Below are 12,438 nucleotides of genomic sequence, written 5' to 3' on the forward strand. Positions count from 1 at the left end.
TCGCAGCGGCCGTGAAATCATGGTATAGGCGTCGTGAAAGATGCGTACGGCTGCAGGGAGATTGATTCGGAAAGTGACACAAGTTTAATTGATTTTTGGTGGTTAGCGAGAGAAAAACATCGGAGGCTTTAGGCCACTCGTGACAATAATCGTGATTCTCGTCGTTGGTGCTCGTTCTAAGCCTTAGCACCCTCCCACCCATTTGAAGTTGCAGCCTTCTAACAGTGACTGCGTGTCACTACGAAGTGTAACAATTATACCATTCATACATCTGTCTCTAACATCTTTTGTATATACGAGTGTTCAACACCACATACCGGTGTGCTCGCTCCCAACTCCTTACCTCACCCTTATATGGGCGCTTCTCGCTCATGGGGAAAAGCGCTACTCGATCATGCCTCCTCATCCAGGGGCGCTTCTGCTTCGAAGCTGATTGCCGGACTGGTCCCGTAGAGTTAGAGGCATAACCCTCATCATCTTCATCACGACCAAGAAAACTGACATCTCACCCATCCAAGACTCCCCATTCCCCGAATTAAAGGAAAACCTCGAATACCGGTCGATTTCGAAGTATTTTGATGTCAGAAAGAGGTTGAAGGTTGAAAATTAATGAGCGCACCTAATACTGTGTAAAGTCTGGTGCAATACGACTGGAAAAGTGACTGAGAGTTCGAGCCCCCAGCTAAATATAAAAATTTCGATTGAAATCGGTGAATTGGCCGGATGATTGAGAACAACATGGTACCCAAAATCCTTTTTAAATTTTGTTACTTCATTCCAGATTTGGCCGAATCAAGGAACTGTTTATTCGGGTGATAATTTCCTAAAATATTGAGAACATAAAAGATACTAATTGTTAATTAAAATTGCTGCAAGGAGCGCCAAACCACTCAACCCGACTTACAATGATTGTATTGCTTCGTCAGTGTCAGATGTCGTAGAAAGGCTGTGTTGGGTATTGTTGCTTTTCTTCACTATTTATGAGAAGAGTGGCCCAAAGCCATACGGTAAAGGATTAATTTAATTAATTAATTTTCAATGTTTTATCACGAAATTGCATTGATTAAGTAAATTACACATTTATTCTCTGTTTCAGACGTATTAATGGTTAGCAAAGCTGTAATGTATGAAGTTACGCGCGTGAAAGGTGGGAAGAACACGGCAGCACGGAACAGGCTTTATTGGAACCAACATAATGAACGTGAAACAGGAACGAAGGCGTACGGAGCACGACTTCTAAAACGTGCTTCTTCTTAGCGGCTAGATATTAAGAATACAGGAAACGTTATATGCTACAAAAGCCATTAACCGTTAATCGTTGATTAACTACATTCAACTTGTATCTTCATGGTAATTCCATGAAACTCAGACCTCTATTTTCAACAAGGCTTCAGCACACTCGGCTTCATCGTCAGGTTCAGTTGAGTTTGAGCTGGGAACTACCCTCACATCGCCGCTGGTTGTCGCCAAACTATTGCTCCCTGGAAAATTGTTTCACTTCATCAACACATTAATTGGTTAAAGTGTCAATAAAATCTTAAGAATATTATTGATCTTTACAACATTATTTAGCGGGAACATTCAAGTAATTTTCAGCTAAGTCCAGATTAAACAGTTATATAACAACAAACAAAAAACAACAAAATTAAGCAGATGAGCCTTACGTCATTTTTTTCGCGTGGATAAGAACATTAATTTTTGAGTTAATGAAAAATTAGTTTTGCATCGCCAAGGCACGATAATCTAGAATTGATTAATTCTTTCATTATCAAATTAATGGCCGTTCATATGAAACGTTCAAAGGCAACATAGCCAGTTTGTCCACTACTGCTACTGCAATCAACAGAAAAAATCGTTGGAGAAGAAATACGTGTAAATTTATTACTGAATGAAACTAGGAAATCTAAATTGTGTTAAAAAGTGATCGATCTCACCATATTCGTTGAAGATCTCAGTTGAGCGCAGGTATTCTGCAAAGCACTTGAAGATGAACAGGTACTGCTCCTGCAGACGCGATGAAGAAAAGGCATAAAGCTTTCTGTGACGATGAGTTAAAATCATTCCTATCGAGTGATCTTCGAATTCTACATGCAATTTGGGAACGATTTTAAAGACCGACATACGTTACTATAAAGTGTTTACAGTAACTGCAGCAATTTTATTGGGCCAAATTTTGAGAGAAAAAAGACAAAAGAAATCCAACAGACTGCATTTATTTTGTCTATCAAGCAATACCAAAATTTTCCGGAAAGGTGCCGGTATTTACTATTAAGCTATTGCCGAATAATAAATAACATTTGTGTCAGACAATCTTTAAGCGCCTAAACTATTCATAAGCTTTCAAATTGGTGAATGATGTTCAAGCGCATCGTCAATACTCGACTTTAATAACAACCATTCCTCTACTATTACTATACTCGTGACTACTCCGCCACGTGAGTGTATTGAGTGTACGTAGAATTATTGCAAATGATCTCAGGAATGTGACTCATATGCATTTCCTGAACTTAAAATGAATAAAAACTGACAGGGTGATCGAGAAATAGTTCATTAATTTTTTTTATTTTACCGTATATGTGCAGTCGGAAGTCACCGTTGTAATGTATAATGCTTTTTGTTTATATATAATTCTATTGTTCATCAGCGTACAAATGTCCGGTGTTCTCCTTGGTGATGAGAAATGGAAACTATACTCAATAAATAATCTGGTCAAGTTAAGTTCCAGTCTCCTTGGTATTTGTGGTTTATTATTGTGGTTATGTGTGGAATGCATAAATTTCGTCAGAATATGCTGGCGAGGAGGGATCATATTTTCCGGCTGTTCTTCTCAGAATCTTACTCGTATTATGCAAACAGAACTCGTGGCACATATTGTCGGCAATTGATACGAAAAATATGCTCTCATAGATATTACAAAACACAATGCCGCATTTAATACATAATGAAAGATTGAGTTACGAGATTTCTCGTGATTTAGAATCAAACGAAATTGAGCCTCGGCGGGACGATTATATCTCTTATCATAGCATAGCGCCGGAGCTCCTTAGGAGCTATGAGCAAGGCTCTCTATAAGCCTTGCTCAAAACTATAATGTCTCATCGCTATTTCCCCATAGGTTTGCCGTGGAAAATATTCCCCATGGCCATAGGTTTGACACGAACGCCCTAACTAGCAAGGCTCCTTAGAGCGGCTGAGCTTGGCCTTAGCTAACTATCACATAGAATAATTAAAAGTTCAGCCTTGTAATTCGATCGACAGAAGCATATAGGTAAGAAACTACTTCAATTCCACTTTGAATGCCCGCGGTGATTATAGCAGCCGTAGATATTAAAATAACTCGTTTTCAGAATTTTGCTTTTCACCTTAGACTGTACGAGCAAGCTCCTGTCTTCCCTGATCTTGAGGATGGTCGCGTCGATGTCGATGGGGGCGCCCCGCTGGTGCTGCTGCTGGAGGTTCCACAGCGCGATGAAGGTGCCCGTCCTGCCCACCCCCGCACTGTCATAGTCGTAAAAAATATAACTCAGTAATCATTGCAACGAGTGACAGAGAGCGCATTTTCTCGTCGACGAAAACTTGGTCACGGACAGACGGACAGACAAACGAACAGACGGACAAACAGACGGACGGACATAACGAGCACAATAGCGTCTTTTTTTCTATAAATTAGAAAATACGCTAAAAATGTGGTTCTTCAAACAAAATCGAAATTCAAAATAAAACCTAATTTAACATCACGTTGTTTCGTAAATGGATGCGTTTCATTGACATGCTGATTATTTTCTGCATGCTCAACCAGCGTATATGTCAGTGTATTAACGAAAACCAGATTTGCGTACTGTTTCAGCGAACACATTTTTTATATTATCATAATCAAAATTAATATCGTTCAATCATAGTACTATCAATATAATTTGGTTTACGATATGACTAGAATATTTTAATTTTAAGTTACTCAACTATGGTAAAAGATCATTTTCTACGTAGAAGGGAAGCATTTATATAAAAGAAGCTTGAATCAACGACCTGCAGTGTACAACGATCGAGGCTTGAGGAACATCAGAGTTCCCGACCAGTTCCTTGACGCTGCTGATGAACCTCAGCAGCCCCGCCTCGCTGGCCGGGACACCGTGCGCAGGCCACGACGTGAAGTGCAGCTGCACGATTTCTCTGGCAGGACTTGGCTGGCAAAACCAATTAAAAATTAAAATTTCATTTTAATTACTAAATTAAAAATTCATTCCTTGAATATATATTAGCAAAATTTTACTAACTCCCGAATGCAAACTTTTTTCACTATATTTTCACACGAGTTTCTTAAATCCTGAGCTCGGATACACAATACAAATATTAATAACTAAACAATGAGCCAACTCAAAGGGTGAGTATTTTGGTGACATCAGTTATCAATTGGCGAAATATTGCATGGATTCAGACACTGAATACAGTAAATAAGCAATCTAATGAAGTTGTTCTTTGAAACGAATCGCGCGTTAAATGAGTAAAAGCTGTCGTAAAAAACGTAATAAAAATTGCTAGAAAGTATTCAATACTTCGTTTTGCAGGAGGAGTTTGCGCTGTGTGTAGTCTGAGCCTTCGTCCTCAGCCAGCAGAGTAACAATATATTTTTCTGCCATGAACGATGACTTCACATCCTCCGGCCAGTACGTAGCACATTTTGCCTGTCACAAATTACAGAATAAATTTAGACGATATCAGTCATTTTAATAAGATTTTTAATTGTGCTGAATGTTAAAAAATTCATGCTCCTTTCAATTTTGAACCTCTGTAATTCATTTGCTTAACACGACTTTATATTATTTATTCTAGATATTTTTTTTAGTATAAAAATACTAAAAAAATAGTAAATACGCTCAAAATACTTTCCTTCAAGAGCATTCTTTCATTAAAAAATTTGCTGCACTGAGGCGACCGTTCACGTCTAACCATAATTACCTCACGACCTTCGTAGCAATCCGTTAACATGACAATAATTTTTACTTGTTCCTGCCAGACCATGTGCCAGAAGTCCGGCACAGTCCCAGGCTTCGGTCCCTGACACGCGATGAAGCGCACGCTGCCGACAGCGTCCTACAACAACGAAGAATTTCATTGAACATTCGAGTCTAACAGGGAAAATAGTACGCATTTGAGAATAAAATATACTTTTCCATCCAAGTAGAAGTTTATTTATTTTTCACTTATTGATTATTTTGCATTAATAGTTTTTAAAAGTTTTTACCAATGCTCACTGCACAACTCTTGGACTGAAACTGTAGTGGCAAGATAATGCCAAAATGTGAAATTTCAAACCAACCGCGAAGTCCTTCTTTAAAATATCTTTGCGGTCATTTCATTAGAATCGAATAGGAGAGTGTGGTGTGGCATTCTTCATTTTAATACAATTTAGACAGTAAAAATGGGAAGATAGTTGAAATTCTACTCTTTGAGAACAACACCTTAACATAGCTGGCGTTGATGTAGTCTGTGTTCCACTCGTCGTGTAGTATAACACGTGTGTCGTCGACTGTAGGGTATAAATTGTAATCAAGTGTTTTTTATTCGTTACCGAGCTTCAAATATAAAATGAGGAAGGAGAACAGAACTATATTGTTATCTCAATAAGGGTAATAATAAGATCACTCAGTGTAAATGAGAATATGAGTTTTTAATAGAGACCGAGAAAATCTAACTTGTAAAAACTTCTGTTTCTTTGTCACCATTAATGGCAGATTGAAACAGCGATACCCTTTACATTTTTTAATGTGAAATCGGAATTATGACTAGCTTTCAACAATCATAAAGAATTAAAATTATTTTTGTTTATTTTGTTCGGTAACAAAACAACAGGGATGTACTCACACGGCAAAATGTCGTGGTAACGATTTTTTTCGGCATTTTGGTGGCGAAGGCCAGCGTCCTTGGTGGCATCTCTGCTACTCGCACTCAGCTTCTCAAACGCAGTCAGCAACTTCTGGCCATCATCTTCAAACTACACAAACGGCGTTTGATTGCATAAATGAACTATTTAAATTTTAGCATTGACCTACAATGTTTTTATGACATTTTAACAAAAATTGATTTTTACATGACAATTATTGAGCTATATCGCACGAATGAGTTTTCGTTGTGCAATTGAAACACGCGTTGGAGCAACGCACTCATTGGGAAAGGCCCATTGAAGACTTAGTGACGGTTCTCATATCTAAAACTTATGTAATAAACCAACACAGCGTCAGAAACTCCGTCACCTGCAAAATTGCATCCAGTATTCCTTTACGAAGATCTTCGTTGCTGCTCGACCTGCAATAAGTATTAAAAATGTGCTAAAGTCTCATAACGTTAGTGATAACGATTAAACTTCGTAGAACTTTGTGAGCGCCTGCATACAAGAGCGAGATCAAGATGAAGAATCGCTAATTTTTTCAAGATCAAGTTACATAGCAGTGTATTTCAGCAGTGGAAATAAAACTGCTGGAATCGTCACTAATTTTACCGACGAATTTGTTTGCCAAAAGCAACGACTGATTTTTTAAGTAGACCATTATAAGTAATAATAGTAATATAAATACCTCTTAATCAAACCAGACTTTCGACCGCAACTGGATGATGGTGAGTTGAACTTCTCGCGAATGACTTCATGGTTGTAGACGGCGGCCGAGAGCCCCACGATGAGCATCACCACCAACAAGGCGATGACAACGACTCCTTCTGGGTCTGGTGACGCTGTGGTGAACTGAATAACCACTGCCTCACCTTCTCTCGTCGTGGCAGCCTACATGTGTTAGAACGCAAGCATATTTATTGTGACAAGTCAACACACGGACTTTCGGTTATCTATTTCAGATTTAATTTAATCAGGTTAGGTTTAGTATTTTTGGTCCAAGACTAACAGTTTTTCCTAGTTAATGAAAGACCATAACCGAAGTTTTTAGAAATTTTTGTTCTCGATGTAGGAGCAAGATTCTGAGAATTTTGACTAGTTTAAAAAAACATGTGGCATATATTTGCCACTTGCTTATTTTGATAAATCCTGTTACAATGAGCGCCACACAAAGAGACCCTCACACAAGAGGAGATTTTAGGTTTTCTTTTCAAGCGAGTTTAGGCCAAGAAAAACTTAATGTTGTTGCCCAGCAAAATTAAAAAATCAGGCAGATTTCAAGACGAATGAATAAAATATTTTACCTTTGGTTCTCACTAATTTACGTTAATATACTTTAACCTTCAGAATAATTTGGATGTCTTTAATGGTATGTAGTGTACTGTTCATTAGAAAAGGTTAATACACCCTGTGGTCATGTTTTAGCTCCATATATGTTCATGTTTTAGCCCCGTTCTCACCCGCACGCTTATGTTGTAGTGCGTCCCAGCAGTCAGTCCCGCCACGGTGCAGTTGAAGCGGGTTTCATCAGGCCTGACGTAGAGTGTTACGTTTCTGACAACTTCATCACTGCGACCGCTGCTGACGAAGTAATAGCGCACGATGCCGTTGAGCTTCTCAGGTGCTTCCCACTGTATGACGAGAGCGTTACTCCGGGCCTCAAGTAGTGTCAAGTTTCGGGCAGCGCTTGGAGCTACGGATAGTAAATCAAGAAGATTTAGCACATGAAATTTGCCGTCATGTATTACTAACTCTTAAATTGACAGCAGTCAAACTTTAACGTGCATATGTAACCTAAATGAGTGATAAATTATTAAGTCAAAACAATCTACTCCATAATCACTCTTACGAAGCAGTAAATGCTTATAGTTGATGAACACTCGGGTGAGAGTCGCCCGCAATTGCCCACGTGGGAGATGGCTAATCATTTCATATTGGTAAAATTAAGTAAATTATAAAAAAATTCACTAAAGTGCTCACGTGTTCACTAGAATTCAGGGAAAGAAAAAGTTAGTCATATCGACGGTTTTACCAGCTTCTGCTGTCGTGATCTTGCAAACGACCTCAGCCCCATTGGTTGAATTGCCCAGCACGGCCTTCACTTGGATCGTGTAATCCGAGTCAGGATATGGCTGGTCCAGCACAAGTTGAGGCGTTCTTTCTCCGGTAGAATTTAAGAACCCAAATTTGACGTTGGACCACTTTACAGTAACGTTTGAGGTAATCGAAAATCTTGTGATCTTACAATACGTTTCCGGTTTAGTCCAGAAAACACTTAATGAACCCTTATCGTTTAGGAAACAATTTAGGTTTTGGGGAGCCGCTGGTGCTGCACAAAAAGTGTCCATTCAAAGCTCAGTCTCTATTTAAATAAATCTCAGTACATAAGAACAATAGATGCAGCGAATAAATTGAGAGGGTTTGTAAGTTGAATTTTCAGTTTCTTTTTACCATTTTAGGATCGGTTCAAAAAATATTTTCCAATAATAAGTATTTATAATCGGAATTCGGTGCAAAGCATCTTGCACTAGGAGTTGCTTTGAACACAGGTACTCATCATAAAATCTTAAATTTAATATAAAGCGATTATCACCGCTCACCGGTAGTCATGGGACTCCCTTGTAATGAAATTTTCGGTCCCTCACCGCGGCTCGTCAACGCTGCAACAGAGAAGTTGTAAACCCTGCACTGGACCAGGCCTGTAACGTCGCAGGTGAAGCGGTTGCCTGGTGTGGTGATTATCTGTTCTTTATCAGCTTCAGTACCGTTTCCCGCGAGCTGTGAGCGGATCGTGTAGTTAGTGATGATGCCATTTTCCTCCGTGGGAGCCAGCCAGGACACCCGCACTGACGTTGAATTTAAGGCTTCTGCGCGAAGTTGAGTTGGCTCACTTGGAGCTGAAAATAGGCGATAATTTGAAGTTAAATAGTCTTACAGTTGACCACTCCAGTGAATGATAAATGCACATATTAAAATTTTGGTTAATTTCCCACTGCAGAAGTTAATGCAAAAATTGAACAATGGAACTCTACGTTTGATGAGAATTGGGCTGAGATAAAAGTCCTAATGCAACATAAGGATCAGTTTTGCCCTGTTTTTCGCTGCAAATATCCTGCAAATGATAACTCATTTGTTGAGCTTTGTATCAACTGGGTATTTCCATGATATTTTGTTAGCAAGGAAACAAGTTTACTATAAAAAGTCATTTACTTTGTACCGTTCCGATCAGCTCAATAGAGTTGCAATCGCAATTTCATATGTACGCTTCACGTAGTCCTTTAATTCAGTCGTTCGCCCGAAATTTACTTGAATTTAGATAGTCAATTGCAGTTCAGAATTGTCTTAGTGGCAAAATATTTCGGTGAGTTAGCTTAGTACTGCAACTTATTAGTCATTCATTATTGATTTTAATCTGATATTTTCATGGTTTACTTGGATGTAATTTTTCTTATATTTGTTTTTCTTATGTCTCAATTTATAGTAGATAGCTAATATTTCTTATGTCATACCTGCAGAAACTATGCTTTCACAAGATTCTTGAATAAAACTTTTTGAAATCCGAGTGTCGAAAATTCGCCTAAGCCTATAGGGCTTAACAGTTGTTCTATCTTCATCAGTTTGAGATCATCTTTCATTACTAGAGATGGACTTGCAATATGTACCTTCGATCATGTTATTTCATAATGCGATTTAAAAACACTTCACGATGTTCAATAACATGAATGATTGATGAAGACTAACGAAATTACCTTGGTTATTGAGAGCTTAGCTCCGTATAGACACTTACCATCAACCTCCGTTTGAATGTATTGTGGTTGGGAAGGAGCCCCTTCCCCAGCTGCTGTTGCTGCTGTGACTGTGTAGGAGTATTTGCTGAAAGGCTTCAAACCAGTGATTTGTATAGCCGAAGTAATGGTCTTTAGGGAAGTATCGTTAATTGTAGCATTAACACCCCACATGGCTTGCCCGCTGAACCTGACGGTGTATCCAACCACGGTGCATTTGGTGTCAGGTTTGATCCATGTCAGATTCGTGCTGCGACTCGACACAAAGAGCATCTGAGGTGGCCCGACAGCTGGGGGTACTTGAAACATAGAAAAATATCATAAATAAATAAAAAAATTAAAAATGAATTTGTTCATCCGCTCTTGGCTTACTACATATATGAAAATAAACAAGTTTTGTTGAATATGTATTCGCTGAGGTGATCATGCCCATAATACGAGCATGAAAATGTTAAAAGTTCATACTTTTCTTCAAGTCCATTTAGAGTGTGTTGGAAATTCAAAAGACCGAAACAATGTTATATGATTAATATAGAAGACGGGTGGTTGGAAATTACTCAAACACCGCACTTCTTACGTGTGTCCTACCTGCCACAACAGTTTGTTGCGACGCCTTAGATTCTTGTCCTCTACCAGCCGATGTTGAAGCTGCCACTGTAACCGTATAATTTACACAAGGTTTCAGGTCCGCAATTGTCAACCGCGTATCCAAGATACTCTGACTCTTCAAACTATCATCCGTGCTAATCCACTGGACTTGGTATTCCGCGATCAGGCCGTTTTCCTGGACGGGCTTCAGCCAAGTCACGGTGAACGATGTTGCGGTGACGCCCTCGAACGCCAAGTTCAATGGTGCCGAAGGCTCTGGAATGGGAAGAGGTTGGAATAAAATCTGATATTATGAGCATTTTTACTTGTTTTTGAGATTCTAGCTTTATAAGATATATAAATAGAAAATATGAATAGGAATTCGGATTAAATTAAGTTTTCAGCCCACAACTCACGTGATTGGTCGGTTTTAGCTAAACAGGCTGCAAGATTAGGCGCGTCCTTCGTACCCACTTGGATGGAATAATTTGCATACGGCACGAGGTTCAAGAAAGTTGCTGGGCTGTTGCGAGTAATAAAGTTACCGATAGTGACCTGCCGGTCCCCCCACATAGCAACCCCCGTGTATGATACTACGTACTCCACACAAGCCCCTGCGTTCCCCCACGACACAGTGATGCTCTGGCCGATGTTAGCGCAAGTGACGTTAGTTACTGTCACTGGGCTTGACACTGACGAAGAGAATTTTTTTTAACTTTCTAATAAAATCGTGAAACAACAAGTTTTGTTTATAATTTCAAACAAGATTTAATTTTATGCAAAGCTAATACTATACGAAAAATTAATTAGATAATTATTTTTCGACACTTTGAAACAAAAAGGATATTTTTTGCACAATATAATATTTTATTCCTCACTAAACCACATTAAAGCCTAATTGAATCAAGGGCGGCAATGTTTTAGTTAAAACCGTTCATGGCAGGAAAAACAAAAAATTTTCGTCTTCACTCACCATCCAGCAGGGTGTAGTCAGCTGCTGACGCTGGGGTGCCAGTGAAGCTGGGGGTGCTTTGACTGAGCGTCTGGGGCTGCACCGTGACGGTGTAGAGAGTGCAGCTGCCAATGGTCGGGTACACGTCACAGCTCGACGTGTTTGTTTTAGTCGTGTCGACGTAGCACGATGCAGTAGGTTTATTAGCTCCATTTGGTGTCCATGACACCTGGTACCTGGAAACCATCCCAGTCTGCTCTTGTAGTTCCCACGATGCGTCAATCATCTTAACTTTTGGGAAGAGCTTCAGCTTGGTTACCAAGTCTGCTGTGAAATTAGTTTATTTCAAACTTGTTTATAATAATGGTATACGAAGAATGTATACATAGGAGGTACATACGCTCGGGAAGGTATATGAATCGCACTGTGGACTTGGGCTATGCTGACCTCTAGCTATCCACCCTAGCTGGATATGATTCCGTGCTCTCCTTGTTAGCTTTCCTCTGCCCCCGCCCTGACTTGAGTTTTAGAGCTTCTGTGTTGAGCGGAGTTAACTCCCTCGTAACTAAGATTAAAGGAAAAATTTAATGATCCTGGTAAATATTAAAATTTCTATCACTAAACTGTTATTGATTGACCATTACTGTTACATTCACATTCACGCATATATAGTATGAACATGCAAATCTTTCATCGGCGTACGCGAAAGCAACTACCTAAAATATCAATCGCATTTGATAGAAAGGTTTCTAAACTGTTATACGAGACCAAAATTCATGTTAGTTGCAATGTTTTTCTTTCACGGGCTAGAAATAAATTCATCGTAATGTATTGGAACATAACCACAGGCCTTACACACCGTCAAATTGTTTTAATGACGTTAATTTGGAATTTCAATTTTTACCGACATTCCTGTCGCGATATTAAGAAAATTTAGCGTTTTGCAGTTTTCAATGATTCCAGGGAACCCATTTTACCCACATAGCTCAGGAAATCCCAAAATAAGTGCATGATTGATCAATTATCATGGCTGCTGATAAGCATTTTCCGATTACCTGAATGATTTTTCAAGCGATTGTCAGCTTGACAATCTGAAAATAATGCTAAGAAGATGGCACGATTTTCCTGTTCAAGATGAGATTGGCCCCCTTTACTGATACAAAAACGGAGATAAATCATTTATTTGGTGTTTTACTATATTAGGTGTTTTATTTTTACTTTAACCAATG

General features: G+C 39.0%; 1 protein-coding gene across 1 annotated transcript; it reads right to left on the reverse strand.

Moving 5' to 3' along the window:
- Positions 1 to 1,170: 1,170 nt before the first annotated feature.
- Positions 1,171 to 11,495, reverse strand: LOC108676272 (phosphatidylinositol phosphatase PTPRQ). Its single transcript, XM_047885646.1, has 17 exons — positions 11,231 to 11,495; positions 10,803 to 10,949; positions 10,258 to 10,533; positions 9,672 to 9,968; positions 8,485 to 8,781; positions 7,917 to 8,213; positions 7,345 to 7,577; positions 6,573 to 6,775; positions 6,252 to 6,303; positions 5,863 to 5,992; positions 5,460 to 5,527; positions 4,957 to 5,091; positions 4,554 to 4,682; positions 4,027 to 4,184; positions 3,363 to 3,498; positions 1,935 to 2,004; positions 1,171 to 1,481 (listed from the first exon to the last, which is right to left on the reverse strand). Exons 1-17 carry the CDS (start codon positions 11,493 to 11,495, stop codon positions 1,366 to 1,368), a joined length of 3,009 nt encoding a protein of 1,002 aa, XP_047741602.1. The 3' UTR covers positions 1,171 to 1,365.
- Between the last annotated feature and the right edge of the window lie 943 nt (positions 11,496 to 12,438).

Source organism: Hyalella azteca, unplaced genomic scaffold (genome assembly GCF_000764305.2).
Source record: "Hyalella azteca isolate HAZT.00-mixed unplaced genomic scaffold, Hazt_2.0.2 contig2646, whole genome shotgun sequence".
Lineage (NCBI taxonomy): Eukaryota > Metazoa > Arthropoda > Malacostraca > Amphipoda > Hyalellidae > Hyalella > Hyalella azteca.

Bases quoted from the DNA above. Each gene is read 5' to 3' on its own strand.
- LOC108676272 (XM_047885646.1), bottom strand. From the start codon at position 11,495: ATGATTGACGCATCGTGGGAACTACAAGAGCAGACTGGGATGGTTTCC. The intron at 10,950-11,230 runs GTGAGTGAAGAC...TCTCTTCGTCAG, and splicing joins TGACTACACCCTGCTGGATG to TGTCAAGCCCAGTGACAGTA. The intron at 3,499-4,026 runs GTCGTTGATTCA...CGACTATGACAG, and splicing joins TCGATCGTTGTACACTGCAG to TGCGGGGGTGGGCAGGACGG.